Source organism: Nannobrachium achirus, assembly GCF_963921795.1.
Source record: "Nannobrachium achirus genome assembly, chromosome: 5".
Classification (NCBI taxonomy): domain Eukaryota; kingdom Metazoa; phylum Chordata; class Actinopteri; order Myctophiformes; family Myctophidae; genus Nannobrachium; species Nannobrachium achirus.
In genome coordinates this window covers 11,937,833-11,957,282 of record NC_137814.1, presented here as the reverse complement: position 1 = coordinate 11,957,282, position 19,450 = coordinate 11,937,833, and the positions used below count along the sequence as shown (strand labels likewise).

Below are 19,450 nucleotides of genomic sequence, written 5' to 3'. Positions count from 1 at the left end.
GAGTCGCAGCTGCCGAGCATTCGTAATCACCACACCCTGTATAAAGCCAGTCTTTTTTCAGTTTGTTCAGTAACCTCATTGGAGCTGCTGCAGGTTTGTACACATTTCATTTCAAGACTATTCCAATTTCTAACAGCATTACTCCATTTATATTTAACCCACACTATATTGCTTTTAGATCCACCTGACCAACTCTGATATTGACACTGAGGCTGCGTGACTAAGACAATTGGTAAGTGAACATGTGGCTCGGAAATGTTTGTTTCTGGTTTTGGGATTGGAATGTAAAAAGATTCATTTCGGTAATTATTGCTTGTAGATAAGCAGATTTGTCGACTTTATTTTGTTTTAAGCTTGTAGATCGGCTGATTAGTTGTTTTTTTTTTTTTTTTTTTTTTTCGTTTTTTTGCCTGTGAACTGAATCTAATTGTTTGGTTTTCAGAAAAACTACATTTCCCAGAATGCAGCAGCTAAGATGGTTGCTTGTTGGGCGTCGGCCGATTGAATCCATCTGAACAGTTTGAGCAAAACACTGCTGAGTTGAGGAGGCTGTGTGCTGCTCTGTTAACCTGTAAGACTGTTTGCTTGTGTTTTGTATGGTCTCTTTTACCGTTTTACTGTGTTATTTTGGTTCTATGGTTTACAGTGAGAATGTGTTTTATATTGTCAGGAGTGTTTAGTTGTGGATGATTGCCTGTGTCCACTATTGTTTGGGGTGTGGCCTCATCTCTTTCTTTAATGTAAGCATTTAACTAAAGAGATGTGAGTATTATTGCGACTGTTAGGTCGCAGTTACTATCGAAACCTCCACCGGCTGTCACTCTGTCCGTGTGACATCATACTTTTGCCCTATTCATATCTCCGCTACCATTGCCCCTATCCATGCCAAACTTTGCACACACTCCTTGGCTGCCTGATTTCTTATATGGCCCTCCAGCGCCACCATGAGGCCGATTCTTGCAAAACATTTTTCAACACTGCTCCTACAGATTTTGGCCTAAAATCACGCAAATTGGATGGCAAATCACAACCTCCAAATCAGCAGATCTGTTGACTTTATTTTGTTTTAACCTTGTAGATCGGCTGATTAGTTGATTTTTCTTTTCTTTTTTTTATCCAGGCCCTGTTTTTTGCATGTGAACTGAATCTAACTGATGGCTTTGTTGGTTTTCAGAAAAACTACATTTCCCAGAATGCAGCAGCTAAGATGGCTGCTTGTTGCAATCAGTTTGATTTGTCAGCACCTGGCCGCAACACAGCTTCTCCGAGTCAGGCAATCCAAATGTTTTTGCTCTTAACCACCGAGCTCTGCTTCACTGTGTAGCTGGCTCTCGAAGGGACTCTTCCATCGAGCAGTAAGCAAAACTCCACTATGTTCTCCTCTGTCGCACATTTGCTCTGTATTTTGCCACATTGCTAATGGTGGTTCTATCTGTTCCCATTGTAGGCAAATTAGGAGCTGCATCTGCATCTTGGAAGAGAAATGGCATGTGTTAATGGAAGCAACGGCATACTGTGAAACATGTGTTTCGAATGTAACCCCTGTTTGTTAAGTTCTGGAAAGAAGCATATTTTGAGTTAAAAGCCCCGGTTTTGGGAAGAACTTTATTTCATGTTTTAGGGGAACGCCCCATTGAATAAAACAACGCTTATTGCGTTTTCACCTTGAGAACTGTTTCCGTGTGCTGGTTTGGGTTCAGACTTCACAATACTTAATGTTTAAAAACTTTATTTGAAGACGTTTACTACTTATTATTTGAAAACATAACCCTCTGTTTTGAAGGTTTACAACCTGATGACCAACTCTTCAACAAAGACAACTAATGAAAAAGTTGGAAAATAAAGATATTGAGTTAAAACCTTGAGGAGTTCTTTGGAACTATTTTATGTCTGTTGCATATAGTCTTTTGCATACATGTTGTGTAGAGGTCAATTTGTGCTTTTACCAATAACTATGCCGATTAGTGTAAAATCGGCAGAGTCTGTCATTTATAGCGCCACCAGAAGGCCGAAAACGCATTCTTCGATATTACTCCTTCAGATTTTATCCGATAATCACACAAATGGGCACACAGTATCTCTACAGTGATGTAATCATGACGGATTTGTCCAATATCATTCTATCTAATTGGCTAACATTGTATTCCAAGGTTTGCAGGATTGCTCCTTTTTGAACAAAATGTCTCAAACGCAGCCTGCTATTTGTGTGAGATATTGCACGCACATTCCTACTAGGCCAAGGAACAGATGCCACCCTTCTCACATTGGCCTGTTATAGCGCCACCAGCGGGTACATTTTTGCAAAACCCATTTTTGGAACAAAATGCCTCAAATCCCGCATGCAGCGTCCGATTGCCGTGAAAGGCCCAAGAACACGTGGTACCCTTTTGACTTTGGCCTATTATAGAGTCACCACTAGGCAAAAAAAAAACACCTGACCTGCCGGAGACCTGTTCGGAAGAACACTGCTTCCAGTTTTTCTTTGATTTCTTCTTTGCTTTCCCTTGATGCTTTTTTGCTTTCCTGCTTTTTCTGCCTTGGCCACTTTATCGCTGCTTGCAGCTATATTTATACTTGTGGTTGAGCTCAGTGTCATGCACCAAAAATATCTGATCTACAAGCTCACAACGCGTTTTTCCCCAAAAGTGCCCATTTAGAAATATCATCCCCCTCTAAAATTCTAGTCTGCGCGTCCTTGAATTTTGCGTGAACACACGCGCGCACGCACGCACGCACGCACAGACACACACACACACACACACACACACACACACACACGCACACGCACGCACACACGCACACACACATGCACAGAGACGAGCACAAACGGAAAACAAAAGTCATTCAAAACGCGAATAGACTGCGAAGAGTTCACTCTATCTGTTGTTTCAATTTGATGTCTCACTTGGTTTTCAAATCAGAGGCTTTTGGAGGTACATTCTTTTCATTACTGTGTGACGGTGGGAGGTTGGCCCGGTGAGACGTCTTCTTTTTCACATTGTTTTGATATTGAGGTGCGTAGCGTAGCCTACAGCACCGCCTCTGCATTTCACATTGTTTTGATATTGAGGTGCGTGCGTAGCCTACAGCACCGCCTCTGCATTTCTGGGTTGATGGAGAGGGTTATAAATGTGGCTCTCGATTGAGACCTCTGATTACCAGTAAGTGGGCTCTCTCCCTCAATTTCCTTTCACGAAGGACATACCGTATTTTCCGGACTATAAGGCGCACTTAAAAGCCTTTTATTTTCTCAAAAAACTACAGTGCGCCTTATAGTCCAGTGCGCCTTATATATGGATCATTCATTGACATTGACATTCCCTTTAGCACAGCTCCATCTGTTGGATGCATAACACAATGGTAGCGTCTATTATGTGCGCCTTATAGTCCGGTGCGCCTTATATATGAAAACAGTTCGAAAATAGACCATTAATTGACAGTGCGCCTTATAGTCCGGTGCGCCTTATAGTCCGGAAAATACTGTACTTGTTGTTGCAGATACGCGGCTCTGGGTTGTGGTTTGCGATGTGTGTTTTTTAAAATAACACTAGAAAAAGAGCCCCCCCTTCGAGACAGACAAATGTACTGCACCTGTGAAAAGGAAGTGGGTTCCTCATTAGAGAGTCAATCGCAGCAATGTTCAGTTTAAGTAGCTGTGACTACAGGGATGGGACGATAAGCGATACTATCGTTTATCGTGATAAAAAAACACTCACGATAATCGTATCGTGGAGATTTAATGTATCGTGATATCGTCCTCCGTCATGCACTGGGATCAATTCACCTTTTATTTGCTGAGCTGCATATATCCGGTACCACTTAAACCCTCTATAATTGGTAAAAGGTACATATAATATACGTACTTGATACAGTCTTTTTTTCCCACTCTCTATCAAATGTCTTTGCCAAAAAATTGCCGATCTACAAGCTCACAACGCGCCGCCCCAGGATAATGGATTTTGATTTGATCGTGATAATATCGTAATTAAATGACGATTTCTTTTGTAACAATAATCGTGATATGAAATGTTCATATCGTCCCATCCCTAGTTGTGACTGGTGTGTCAGTCAGACACGGGGGAGGGATGAGGGATGTCACTGGCTTTTATTCTTACTGCAAAGGCGTCCTCCTTTCTAGGGTTCATGTGCAGTCTCTAACATAGACACCTTTTCATTACAGAGGTTTGACTATTTGGCCGTTTGAATCACATGCAGACGCAGTGGTGTACAGTAACGCAGTGGTGTACAGTACATTTACTCAAATACTGTACTTAAGTACAATTTTACTTTACAGTAGTATTACTGAGCTTTTACTCCACTACAACGATTTGAAAACTTTAGTTAATCGTTACTTAGTAGATTTAGATTATTATTACAAAACATACATTAACCACTTCAGCCCTATATACATTTTGCCCGTTTGAAAATAGCAGAGAGAGCATGTAGATCTGCTTTTTTAATATGATATGATATAATATAATATAATACCAGTTAGACTCCCTAATCGGGAGATAAGCGACCGTCAGGTCGCAGCGTGATTTTTGGTCCAAAAATGTGTTTAAAAAATCGGCCTGATGGTGGCGCTATATGGGACAGATCCATGTTGATGAGATGAGTGTAGACATACTGTGTAGCGGTTTTGTGTGATTTTAGGGCAAAAACTGTAGGAGCAGTGTTCAAAAATGTGTGGAAAATTTCACATGGATAGGGGGCAACGATGGCGGAGATATGAGTAGGGCAAAAGTGTGACGTGACGTGACAGACAGACAGACTGACTGACTGACTGACTGACTGACGGACTGACGGACAGACAGGCGGTGGAGGTTTTGATAGTAATTGCGACCTGCATAATGAGTACTTTCTACAAGTACTTTTTGATACCAATACCTTTGTACTTTTACTCTAGTAAATATTGAATTACGGACTTCAAATTGCAACAGACTATCTCTACATTGTAGTATTGATACTTTTAAGGAGTAGTTCGCCCCCAAAATGACTTTTTTCCTATTGATTACTCACACCATGGAGACTTGAGTTCAATAATATATTCTTTTGTATTTGTCGCATTCCTAAGACAATAATTTGATTACAATAAATGTTTCCCAGGAATCAACGGGGGTAAAATTTGTTTTGTTTTAGGAATGCGACAAATACGAAAACATATTATTGAACTCATATCTCCATGGCATGAGTAATCAATAGAAAAAAAAACATTTTGGGGGTGAACTATTCCTTAGCTTGAGTAAAATAATTTTTTCCCACCACTGCGTGCACACATGATGCACATGTGTGCACGTGTTCTGTCGTTCAAAAGATGCTATGGAAAACGTATTAGAGATGCCTTATTCAATTATATTTCTGTTTCTGTCTGTCGTTCCTTCTTACCTTTTGTCTCTCAGTTCAAACGTCCAGCCAGAGAACGCCAGCAGTAACTCACACCAGTTCAAGATGCACACCTTTGAGAGAATCACCTCATGCAGCTTCTGTCACCTGTTGCTCAGGTAGTGTTGATTTTGACCGGAAGTTTTGATTTAGTTTTAGTAATAGTCTTTTGAATAACATTTTATTTAGTTTTAGTCTCATTTTAGTGATCTGAAATGTTTTAGTTTTAGTTTAGTTTTTGTTGCCTAAATCTACAGTTGATTTTGTTGACAAAAAAATATTTTGGCAGGCCTTGATGGTGTCGTAATGCCTGATTTTACACTTGGTTGCATGCTGAAAATAGCCGATCTACAAACTCACAAGGTATCAGCTATTTACAGAGCGCAACACCCGAGCGCAACCAACCATAAAATGACTTGTCTTTTAGTTCTACTGGATCTCTTCTCAACTCGTCAAAAGGTTTTGGTCTTGTTTTTATTTGTTGACAAAATTATCAATATATTTAGTCTTAGTTTTACTCATCAGTCATCATAGACACATTTTTAATTCGTTTTTACTTCGTTTTCGTCAGTGAAAAAAGGTTGTCGAATTTTCGTCATAGTTTTAGTCGGCGAAATCAACACTGTGCTCAAGTGAGACCTATAAAGGGCTGAGGTCATCACCTTTGTGAGCACTCTTTTATTTAGAAGGATTTGGTAAATAGCCACCACGCCCCTGTTGGTCTGTTATGTCTTACTCTTGTCAGTAACAAGAGGAAAACAACAAATAAAACATCGAATTAATATGTTTTTATTGTGGTAAAGGTAGAATATGGTAGAATATTGTCACTGTCGGGCAGAAACCTTGTATCTCTCTAAATTTGTAATTTTTTTTCGCAACGCAAAGCCTCGCTTCATCATACAAGGCCGTCGCACAAAGGTAGTGAAAACAGCAGATCTACAAGCACACAACACCTCGCGGTGTGAGGCGGTGTGTGCTTGTAGATGAGATCTGCTGTTTTCACTAGTTTAAATAATTTTTTTTATCATTTTTAAAATGATAAATACAAAACAAACTGTTTTTGACATATAAGGTTTTCACCCGACAATGACGATATGCATTTAGCTTTGCAATTTACTGAAACCATCAACATTCTTCCCATGTTTACTGCCTTCAGCATTCCTAATTCTAATTCAAAAGACTACCTCTACCAGTAAGCCTACCTTCTTGTAAGTTGTAACTACTAGTGCACATTTTTTAACGAGGGATGTGAACCTTGTAAGCATCGATCATTTACACTTGTTTGAACATTCCACGCAGAAAGTGACAAATTACTAGTAGGCCTAAAGCCCGGATCAGAGTCTACGGTGGAGAGCTATCCACCACAAATTTGAGTCAGAAAATAAGTGCAGGCCATCATAGTCACGGCCCACGGTGAAGTCCTTTACCCCGTCTAGACCGGTTCAGGTCGACCAATCAGTGAACGGGGTGTAGAGCCTGTCTGTCTGATAGTAAAAACAGAGAGATGTGTTGGGACTCGCGGTGGAAAGCTCTCCACCGCGAGGAATGATGTAACGTTGTAGTTTCATGACTCAAAAAGACTCGAAAAGACTACACCGCGGTGGATAGCCTTCCACCGCGGACCCAACTATGATCCGGGCTTAAGGCAGGGGTGTCCAAAGTGTAGCCAAATACGGCCCGACGACACATTTTATACAGCCCGCAGCTTCATTCCTAAATTGTCTTATAACCGGCCCGCCAGCACCGTCAAACAAGAATATTTTCCCAGAGTATCATTTGTCAGGATTCCTTGTTCCCTGTTGTCTCATTCTGAAGGGGTCAAAAAAAGGCTATTTTATTGTATTTTTTACCTTGCACTTCTGGTTACATTTGGTAATGTGAAGTAAGGTTATTTGTGTTTTGTTCAGAGCAGAAACCTGACAAAAGACCATTGATATTAAATATTGATGATGATAGTTAAATAAAATCGCTTCAATGCGACGCATATGTATGTGACTTTGTTATGGTCTGACCGAAAGTACATTATGTCAGGAGATAGATGGCCCTTGAGCAGTGGCGTCAGTTCAGAAAAAGCTAAGGTATGGCAACATGACTGGTGTCTTGCACGCGCACCCTCGTGCGCGTGCAAGACACCAGTCATGTTGCCATACCTTAGCAACAGGCACGATGAAAAGTACATTTTATTATTTCCCCCTGTAGCCAAGGTATGGCAGCTGCCATAGCTTGCCATACCCAGTTGACGCCTCTGCCCTTGAGTGTTTTAATGTTTTCTAATGTGGCCCCCTTTGAAAAAGGTTTGAAAAGGCAACGTGAGTGGTTTCATTCAACGAAAACAAAAATTCAGACAAAAACGAACTAAATGTAATGCTGTTCCTGTTGTTTATTTGTGTTAGGGGCATCTTTAACCAGGGATATCTGTGTATGAAGTGCGGTGTGGGGGCTCACAAAGAATGCCTGGGCCGTCTGGGAGTCTGTGGGAGGACAGGTGAGATGGTGTATATTATTTCATCCTGCGGTGCACAGTTCATCACGTTTCATACTTATTCTGCATAATAATGAGACATTATGCAATGTAGTCTAAGAATGCATTAATCCACTTCTTAGAAATTGCGTGTGTTGCGTTTGTTATTCCAGAGCTAACCTCGCAAACCGCCAAATTGTAACTCAAATTTTGCTTCTGGGGAGTCCCTGGAACTAAATATTTTGAGATGGGGGTCCGTGGCCAAATACATATCATTTTGGGGGTCCTTCACATGAAAATGTTTGAGCACCACTGACATAGAAACATAGGTTTTTCAAAAAACATTAGAAGGATTTGAAATATTCAAAGACTTGCACAAATGTTCACGATTTTTCAAAAAATTGCAGATCTACAAGCTCGCAGCGCTGCACTTGGTGCCGCTCTGTGAGCTTGTATATCTGTTATTTTTCAATAGTTAAAGCACAAAATAATTGTGCGGGGGCCCGCAGTGAATCCTTGTACTCAGGGCCCAGAATTTGGTGCGACACCCCTGACCACCAGACCCAGTGCTGGCAGTGCATGCGCCTTTATTGTTAAATTGTCTTCAAGACGACGCCTGGCTAACACATTGAAACATCTAAAGTGCAGAGAAATGGAGGCAGAAAGAAAAAGAAAAAGGCTTGCATGACAGAAACGTTAGAAGTTGCAGGCCTCCATCAACAGAGATCCACGGGGAAGCAGCATGGTTATTAGACCCCGTGTTGTTACCAATGCTACGGGTTCATATCCACCAGTGGTGAAAAGTAACCAAGTACATTTACTCAAGTACGGTACTTAAAGGTGATACACCAAGAAAATTCACTTTTCCTATTTTAAAACCTTTTTTTGGGGTCCCACTAGCACCTTCTATCCTCACAAAGTCCCATTTCAGACCGTTGTGTCTTTCTCTGGTTTTGGGAAGGAGGAGGTTAAAAGCATCCCACGGGTTCTCAAAACAGGCTGTCCAGATTTGCTGCCGTTTGTGACGTCATAAACGGCCGTTTTTTTTTTTTTTTTTTTTTTTTCAAAAAGATTTATTTTTGGGACATAAACAATATGACATAAATACTTTTTTAATGCATGGTATATCACCTTTAAAGGACAACTTAGTTTTTTTACAACAAGGGTTGTCCCAAGATGCATTGCGGTGCTTCTTGGGAATGGGCTTATTGTGTCTAAAAAATACATATTTTGCCACTTGTACGCATGCCCCCACCCACTGAATGTACTTTTAAGGTCAGGCCTGAGTAAACTAAAAACAATGCTGGGGAGTATTTTGCTTAACAAGGTGACAGCAGCTTTATTTGCTTCTTTAGTAAAAATCTGCCTAATTTCAAATAAAATGTCATCTCTTTATCGCTGTGTATAATATTCACGTTCTTTGTTAATATCCTCATGACAGACAACATTTGGAAAGAATATATGTTCAGGCAGATGAATGAGTCGCAGAGGCAGTGAGGATCTTAAGACACTAGCATCTGATACAGCTAAATGCAACCTATACTGTACAATATGCCCTTGCGCTCTCCGACGTCTGTACTTGCCAGATCCTTAATATACGAACAAGAGGACAGGCTATTATGTCTGTAGTTATTTCTGCCCATAACCTTTGTGTCAACCCCTTAGCCTTGTGTCTCCTGCCCGGCACTTTAGTTCAGCTACGTTGCCCTCCCTGACTAACTAGACACCTAAAGACAGCTCAGTGTCACACGGGCCTCCTCAACAGAAGCACCGTATGCGTCTCTCTCCTGGTCTTTATGCATGCCAGCGGATTATGAGGGTGACGGCAGGTTGTTAAGTGTGTGTGTGTGTGAGTATGTGTGTGTGAGCGTGCGTGTGTGTGTGCGCGTGTGCGTGGCGTGCGTGTGTGTGTGTGTGTGTGGGCAGGGGGGTCACAAGGGGGGGAAGAGTGGGACTGAGTTACTAGGGCCCAAGGTGGAGGGGCTTTCATTATTTAGCTATTGAAAAAATAGCAGATATACAAGCTCACAGCGCAGCACCGAGTGCCGCGCTGCAAGCTTGTAGATCTGCTATTTTTGAAAAGTCGTGAAAATGTGTGCAAATCTTTGAATATATGTATTTTTTAAGCGAACATTTGTTAATGAAAATGTTGCTTCTGGGGGGTCCCTGGAACTAAATATTTTGAGATGGGGGTCCGTGGCCAAATACATATGATTTTGGGGGTCCTTCGTGTGAAAAAGTTTGAGCACCACTGACTAGAAACAGAAGGATTTGAAATATTCAAAGACTTGTGCAAGTTTTTAAGATTTTTCAAAAATAGCAGATCTACAAGCTTGCAGCGCTGCACCCATAGTTAAAGCACAAAATTCATGAGGGGCCCACAGTGAATCCTTGAACCCAGGGCCCAGAATTTGTTTGCGACACCCCTGTGTGTGTGTGCGTGCGTGCGTGCGTGCGTGCGTGTGTGCGTGCGCGCGTGTGTGTGTGCGTGTGTGTGTGCGTGTGTGTGCGTGTGTGTGTGTGTGTGTGTGTGTGTGCGTTTGTGTGTGCGTTGTGTGTGTGTGTGTGTGTGTGTGTGTGTGTGTGTGTGTGTGTGTGTGTGTGTGTGTGTGTGTGTGTGCGTGCGTGCGTGCGTGCGTGCGTGCGTGCGTGCGTGCGTGCGTGCGTGCGTGCGTGCGTGCGTGCGTGCGTGTGTGTGTCAGGGCGTAGTCACAGGCTGATCTTGTATTCACAGTGTGTCTGTCTCTCCTCTCCTGCAGATAGTGCCACAATCAGGCCACAGGTAAGAGGACCCTGCACCCATGCTCAGCCTTGACTTCCTACCCAGCGCAGCCTCTGTCATTAGCATATAGTAGCAGCATGCTGCACAAGAACTTCATACACTTCCAACACATTCACACCATAAGCATGCATTGGAAAGAATTGACGTTGTGATATTTTGGGTTGTTTGGAGAAAAAATATATTTCGATGACGTGTTAAGCTGGTTGCACACTGCTGCGTTTTTCGTTGCGAAATGCGTTTTTCAGGGCAAGGAGAGAGAGAGAGATAGAGAGAGCAAGGGACCGAGTGGTGCGCGAAACGGGCGTCAGTGTGCAAACGTGACTGACATAACGTGAGGTTGATTTTTTTTCACACGCTCCGAAATTCACTCTCATATTCGGCCCGAAAAACGCAGCAGTGTGCAACCACCTTTAGACCAGAGGTCTTCAACGTTTTCAGGCCAAGGACCCCTTAGCTGAGAGGGAGATAAAGCAGGGACCCCCTCTACATATTGTATTGTGTTGTAGATTTTTATTGACTTATTTGATCTTATTTTTATTGACTTATTTGATCAGTCTATGTTATATTTGTGTTAATGTGTCTTTTCAGATATTTAACCACTTAAATCGTTGATACTTAGAACATTTGATCTTTCACTCGCTTGGTATGCTCTTTTTTACCTCAACAACAAACCTACTTGCCAAAAATAGCCGATCTACAAGCTCTCAACGCCTCGCACTGTGAGGCGTTGAGAGCTTGTAGCGCACTGTGAGGCGTTGAGAGCTTGTAGATCTGCTATTTTTGGCTAAAGTTCTCCTCAGAATAGGGATGTGAGGGTTCAAATTGTCCATTTAAAATAATGATCCTAGGTTTGGAGGACCCCCTTTAGTAACTCGAGAGGACGCCCTAGGGGTCCCGGACCGGCAGACCCCCTGTTGAAGACCCCTGTGTTAGACCATTTCATCAGATATTGCAGCTTTTAATGGCGATCATTTGCAATGTTTCGGGCCGCTTTAGAGCGGTAAATGACCACGGACATACCAAGCATGGCACAAGGAAACGGTTAAAGGACAACTTTAGTTTTTTTACAACAAGAGTTCATATTTTAGATTGTAATTAAAGAATATAAAAGATGAGTGTTAAAATTATTTCATTTACTTCTTTCTATTGTTTTAGAGATTCTTATTTCAGTGGTTGGGGGCATGCGTACAAGTGGCTAAATATGTCATTTTACACAGAATAAGCCCATTCCCAAAGATACAACGCAACCTTTCATGGTTGGATGTGTCTTATGGGGGCTAGACGTGTAAATAGCAGTAAAGAAAATGCTGTCTTATGTCTAAAAATACATATTTAGCCACTTGTACGCATGCCCCCATGCGTACGCATGCCCCACATTTTAGCACGGTAAACACGATAAAACAACAGAATGAAGCAAATGAAAACATTTTAACACTCACTTTTTCTTTTCTCTAAATACAATCTAAAATATGAACCCTTGTTGTAAAAAAAACAAAGTTGTCCTTTAAGAGTGATATTGTTCTTTGGCATGGCTCTTGATGCAAAATAAAATCTCTCTTCTTCTTCTCTCTCTCTGTGTCATCTCATATCCCCCTCCACCCCCCTTCTTTCTCTCTCTCTCTCTCTCTCTCTCTCTCTCTCTCTCTCTCTCTCTCTCTCTCTCTCTCTCCATCTGACCACAGAGGGGTACCGTGTCACAGAGGCAGGCAGACCCAGGTCAGTGCATGTTGACCGCATGGCTTTGTGAAGCCCACTCAGGGCAGTGCACTCCACCTCCATAGCTGGTCACTTTTCATCTCGGCTCCGAGGCTGGAAAACCTGTGGGGGCGGGCAGGGGCGTCGCACCAAATTCTGGGCCCTGGGTACAAGTATTCACTGCGGGCCCCCCATGAATGTTCTTCATAAGGGGAAGGGGGTTTAACCCATTTAGACTGGGAACGCATTATCATGCATTATTTTGTGCTTCAACCATGGAAAAATAGCAGATATACAAGCTCACGCGCACTGAGTGCTATTTTTTGCTTTTTTAAATCGTGAAGATTTGTGCAAGTCTTTGAATATCTCAAATCCTTCTTCTAAGGTTTTTAAAAAAAAAAACCTGTTTCCCATCTCAAAATATTTAGTTCCAGGAACCCCCCCCCCAGAAGCAAAATTTTAGTTACAAATGTTCGCTTCAAAAATACATACTGTATATTCAAAGATTTGCAGACATTTTCACAACTTTTCAAAAATAGCTAAAGTATAAAATAATTAAGGCCCCTCCACCTCGGGCCCTAGTAACTCAGTCCCCCCCCCCCTTGTGACGCCCCTGAGGGCAGGCAGTAGTCATATATAGGCCCACGTGAGATTTGGCGGCGGATAGACTGAAGATAAAAGCTATATCCCTCTGAGTTATTATGTGGCCAACCTTTTGGCTTTGAGATCTAATATTTCCTTCAGCTTATTCTTTTTTTAAATTCTCTTTTCTTCCCCCACATAATCCCCCTAAGGAGATCTCAGAGAGGTTGTGGAGGCACATTCTAGCCACTGGTCTATTCAAAGAGGGGAAAAAGAAACACAGATTTCTCGAGATGAAAAACGTAATCAAGTAAAGCCCTTTGCACACAGGCGCGTTTAACCGCACGGATAAAACGGACAATATAATTTTTTGAAAAGAAAACAATGATTCTCTATGACCTCATGCACACCGGCTCCGAATTAGCCGTGCAACGAGTGGCTGCCGCCGTGCGTTTTTTTCTCGATCGAACCCAGTTCGATTCGTGCGTCTTGTCGCATGCGGTAAAAAACTCATCACTCCTTTTATGACTCCTTTATGGATCTGCAGCGCCGATTCCGCACAGCCTTGCACACCAAATCCAATGCGTTTTATCCATGCCGCAAACGAAAAAAACGCAACTGTCCTGTGTGCAAAGGGCTTAACTGCAGTATGTATTGTATTGCATTTGAATTCCCCAAAAAAGAGTGATATTGATTGATTTGTTGAATACTGGAAAACACTAAAGATGCTTAATAACAGAGCAGGTTGTACAGTCAAAGGTTATGCTATAAAAAGATAACAAAACACCCCAATGGCTTGTTTCCATTATGGTCTTTTGTACTACAGGTACATTCATGAGTAACACATATAATACAGCAGTGTTAATTTTGTTGACTAAGACGAATAGACTAAGACTCTGATATTTAGTACTAAGACTAAACAATTTCAGAAGGCTAAAACTAAATGTGTGTCATTCAAAAGACTAAATCTAAATCAGAATTTGCTGTCTAAATTAACACTGTAATACAGACAATGCCTTACAAAATATACTTACAAAACATATTGGGTTAAAGCTCAAGAAAGAATCATGAGGTTATATTTTTAGAGAAAGTGTGTGTGTGTGTGTGTGTGTGTGTGTGTGTGTGTGTGTGTGTGTGTGTGTGTGTGTGTGTGTGTGTGGGGGGGGGGGGGGGGGGGGTCAGGGGATAACAGGATGTGTAAAGACTTCTGTACCCAGTGTGCTAAAAGACTCTTTTCACTCTAACACCACATGGCGTCACGCGCTAAAAACCCATGCATGCTGGCACCGATATGAACTGGAGTGGGCGGATTCATTATGAGAGTTGATGTGGGAGAAATGCTGAAGAAAAAAAAAGAAAAAAACGAAACACCCCCCCCCCCTCCACCCCAGATTGCTAAGTACATTTACTGAAGTACTGTACTTAAGTACAGTTTTGAGGTTTCCAGTTTTTTTCAGCACTTTTACTTCTACTCCACTACACCTCAGAGGCAAATATTGTACTTTTACTCCACTACAATTATTTGAAACTTTATTTGCTAGTTACTTTGTAGATTTTGATTATTATTACAAAACACACATTACCCACTTAAGCCCTATATGCATTTCGGATGTACAAGCTCATAAGCTCACAATTATGCGACGCATTGGGAGCTTGTAGAGCTGCGATTTTCAAAATATCTGTATACATTTGAAAACCTGTGAAATGGGACATTCTGCATAATGAGTACTTTCTACTGTTGGTACTTTAAGTACATTTTGTACTTTTATAGATACTGTAGATTATAGATAGATTTTGAATTCAGGACTCTTACTCTTAGTATTTCTACATAGCAGTATTGATACTTTATATTATACTAAGTAAAAGTACTTTTTTCACCACTGGAGAAATGCCTGGGGAAAAACAAATGAACAACACCCACACCCACAGTCAGCCACATCCTCCTTTAGAGCCACGAGCTTTGCCTTTGTGATGAATCAACATCAATAAGGGGGGTTGGGGGGGGGCTTATGAGAATCAGTTGTGCTTATTGTGTTCCGACCAGCAACGATAGGGATGCGCGAGATATTCCAGTCATCTAGGGTCACTGTCAGCTCTAACTCATGGAGACCTGGAATTATTTTATACGAACAATTGTCAAAACGTTAGCAAATCTTTGAATATATCGTCACCGTCGGGCAGAAACCTCGTATCTCCAAGTTTCAAATTTGTAAATTTTTAATTTCGCAAAGTAAAGCCCTGCTTCATCATACAAGTCCGTCGCACAAAGGTAGTGAAAACAGCAGATCTACAAGCACACGATAGGCTGTTTTCACTATAGTTTAAATCATTTTTAAAATGATAAATGCAAAACCAACGGTCTTGGACATACAAGGTTTTCACCCGACAACGACGATATATTTTTCAAAGCAAACTTTTGTGACTCAAATCTTTGCTACTGGGGTCCCTGGAACAACATGTTTTGAGATGGGGGTCTGCGGCCAAATAAATGTAATTTTGGTGGATTCCTTGACATGAAAACGTTTGTAGAATCGTGTCAAAAATATTCAAAATAATGTTCTTGATTTTTCAAAAATAGCAGATCTACAAGCTCGTAGCGCTGTGAGCTTGTATATCTGCTATTTTCTAATAGTTAAAGCATTAAATAATGGTTCCCGGTCATGTTGGGCTAATAGCGTCCTCAGGGATGGTTTCCGTGCGGGGCCGGGATGGCTGGGGGCTGTGCTAGAGCGCCGGGAGAGTAAGCGGCTGTGTCTGCTTGTTTGGCAGCGGTTTTTAGTCTTGGTAACAGCGGGACGCTGGTGGCTGTGTGTGTGCAAGCTGACAATGCTAAGGAGGAAGCACTGGACATTTACAACCGTGCAGGAAGAAGACTGCTGAAGACTTGTTAGTGGTGTAGGGAGAGTGTGCCATTCTAACAACAGTCAGAGTAGTATCCAGTATCTGCCTTATGGTCAGAATACTGTAGGGAAGTTCTCCATGTACATGGACTGGTACACATTAAAGTGTATTACAGTACATGTACAGTATGTAGTACAGATTTTTTTCTATAAAAGCCAAAGGTGTAAGCTATCAAATAGTTTTGGAATTTTGTTTCTAGCTGCTACAGAGGCTGAGTAATATGTTGTCCAGAAAAACAGTGGGTAATTTTCAAATCGGACTTAGGCCTAAATGGGTTAAACACTTTAAGCATGGCGTCCCTATTTTAGGCATCATCGTAGTTCTAGTTCAAACCCTAATTGCAATCTAACATTTCTGCAAAAAATAGCAAACATAGCAGATCTACATGCTCACAGCTCATACAATGGTTATGGTTATGCGACTGTTAAAATAGCAGCAGATACGTATAAGACAGCGATATAAACTGCATGGTTTAGAACAGTGACCTAAAAGAGAGATTAGACATTAGCCCAGTTTTAAAAGATATTGGAATGAGTCCCCCCAAACAACGATACCCCCCCCATTGTGTTGACATTATGCTTTTAAGGCTCAGTAATCGAGGGAAATAAGTCGACTGTGCCGTTGTGCTTGTTGCGAGTCACTCCGCCATTGGAAATTGTGTGAGATGTAAATGTGTGTACGGTGTGTTCCCTGTCGGCCAGGATTACCCAGAATGCTGGTGATCAGAGACTACGGTGGCGTCCCCTGCCCCCAGTGTGGGCCCCCTCTGAGCGTTCACGCAGGCGAAGTCATTGAACTGATGGATGCGGACCTACACAGCTCCTGGTGGCAGGTTGGTGTGTGTGCGTGCGTGCGTGCGTGCGTGTTTTTAAGGTTCAAGGTACCTCTATTGTTAAGAATTGTGTACAGATACATACTGTAAGAGTAACATTCCTTTGTGAGTGTGTGTGTGCGCACTTTCCTTTGTTTTGACACGGTCTCACCACTGTTTTGGTTTGATAAAAAGCAGACGTTCAAGTCTATTCATGGGTTGCATTTGTAGTCCTACACCGGCCATATTGAGGACCAACACAGGTGTTCAATTTGTCTGATTGGCATAGAACCAATGTTCTACGTTAATCAAAACACCTGTGTTGGTCCTCAAAATGGCTGGTGTAGGACTACAAATGCAACCCATGAATATAATGTATTTCATCGTATGACAAAAAGCTAAAATGACCAATCTGCAAGCTCACAGCGTGTCACATCCCGATGCATTGTGAGCTTGTAGATCTACTATTTAAAAATCGTCATGTGACATTTTTAGTTCACATTTAGGCCTATAATTACATCCTATTACGCAAATAGGGAAGCCTGGTTGAAAGGGGTTAAAACGCACGCACACACACACACACACGCACGCACGCACGCACGAACGCAAGCACGCACACACGCACACACACACACACACACACACACACACACACATTAGCGACGGGGCGTTGCAACATGGCTTCCATTGACAACGTGTAATCATCTGATAATTGAAGCTCTTACACTTGTCTCTGAGCCACAGATGGCGACCATTCATTCCCGTTGTTTATTCCACTCGGCGGAGACACACTGACGAGGTCAGCGAGGAGATCAGTCACCGGTCTGTCGCGACCCGACACTCCGCCGTGTTCCGTAACGAATGGCGCGCGACGGCCACTTCAACGTCTCCTCAGATTAAATCAAGGAGAGCCCACATCAGATGATCTAACCAATTAAGCCGGGCTTCAGTTGATTAATTAAGTGCCAGGCGAGAGTCGGTGAAAGCGGCAGACACTCCCCGCCCTCCCGAGGACGCTTTTAACGGCGGAGCGCGAGCCCTCGTGTACCGTCTCGCAGGGCAACCGCCAACAAGTTTAGAGCGTTTGACTTTATCTTATCTTTGAGAGGACGGTGATTTATCGGAGCGGCGTCTTGCGGGAGCCCTCCCCGGCCGTTCCTCACTCACTTTTTTTACGAGGTGCACTAAAACCCTCCTTTTCTTCCGTGGGGGGGGGGGGGGGGTGGGGGGGGCTCTTCGGATCAGACTTTATGTCCACAGAACCGACGGCTGGGACTTGAGCCTGAGTTATGCTTAGTTGCATGCGGGGTGTCACGCGACGAAAAATAGCCGATCCATAAGCTCACACTGGCTAGATCGTCCCATATGCCTGGGCTTTAATACATAGTAGGCTATTTTTGGTCTATTTTTATACATCTTGAGCAGTGGTTTTCAACCAGTGTTCTGGGGGCCACCAGTGGACATTGAGGTGGTCCCCAGTTAAATGATGGCGAGTTGATAACCAAATGGACCCTTATAATGTAACTCTTGAGAGTGTAAAATGAAACCAAATGGACCCGTAAGGGTCAAGAGTTAAATTATTGTTAAATATCTGCATTACTTAATTTACTGCATTACTTGAAAAGTCTACAAAATTTGCGAATGTCGAAAATGACTCCAACGCATCCAACAACAAATTATTAAGTTAAAGGGGAAGACCACCCATTTTCAATATTGATCTATGTCATTAATATACCTGAGAGGAGAAAAAAAAAAGTTCCCCCTCTTCTGTGTTGCCTAGAACTGGAGGATTGATTTTGGGGTTAGTATTGCAAATTCAACTTGATGACATCACACATTGTACTTTACAATACAAACCCCAAAATCAATCCTCCAGTTCTAGGCAACACAGAAGAGGGGGAACCTTTTTTTTTATTTCCACACAACTCCTCTAAGGTATATTAATGACATAGTTCAATATCGAAAATGGGTGGTCTTCCCCTTTAAGTGTGTGAGAGGGCCTGAAGTTTTGGGTTTGGGTTAGGGTTAGGGGGTTAGTAATCTGGGTTCCCAGAAGTTTTTCACTTTTTGGCCACTAGGGGTCGAATGCCCATTCAATAATGGACCTTTGTGTGTGAAAACCACTGATCTGGAGTAAGTGTTCAAGTTCAAGGTTCCCCAAGTTCAAGTGTTTTCCAAGCTTTTCACCGGCTAGATAGTTCATATGCCAGATATCGTCCCTGTCGGGCAGAAACCTCGTATCTCCAAGTTTCAAATGTGTATTTTTGTTCACCAAGTAAAGCCCTGCTTCACACAAGGCTGTCGCACAAAAGTAGTGAAAACAGCCGATCTAGATCTGCTATTTTCACTAGTTTAGTTCATTTTTAAAATGATAAATACAAAACGAACGGTCATGGACATACAAGGTTTCCACCCGACAACGACGATATGATTGTTTCGGAGGGAGAGGCTATATCTGGCGGGTTGCTTACAGTATAGGCAGCCATGAACGCCAGCAGACTCGCAATTACAGCCCAGCAGGGAAGGGTGCCCAGACTGTCACAGCTCTGGGACCTAAGGGACTCGTCACCGCAAACATACACACACACACACACACACACACACACACACACACACACACACACACACACACACACACGCACACACACACACACACACACACACACACACACACACACACACACACACGACTCGCTGCCATAGTGACGGCGTAGTGCGTTTGTGGGGCGGAGATATAATCCAAGACGCTGAATGATGAAGCACAGTGTGTGTGTTTATTTTATTCCTATGCATAAGGACATGCTAATAAGGCTACTTAATCTTGGGCGTCCCCATT

At 42.4% G+C, this 19,450-nt stretch overlaps 1 protein-coding gene across 1 annotated transcript in view; it reads left to right on the top strand.

Annotated features, from left to right (window-relative positions):
* The window catches only part of LOC308284598 (guanine nucleotide exchange factor VAV3-like), a gene marked incomplete at both ends in the record, with an annotated part of 124,773 nt that overhangs the window by 63,157 nt on the left and 42,166 nt on the right, over positions 1 to 19,450 (top strand). The window contains 3 exons of the mRNA XM_080725264.1: positions 5,400 to 5,501; positions 7,776 to 7,867; positions 16,484 to 16,635. Of these exons, the coding sequence (XP_080581390.1) occupies positions 5,400 to 5,501; positions 7,776 to 7,867; positions 16,484 to 16,635 (346 nt within the window). The remainder of the gene's footprint in view (positions 1 to 5,399; positions 5,502 to 7,775; positions 7,868 to 16,483; positions 16,636 to 19,450) is intronic.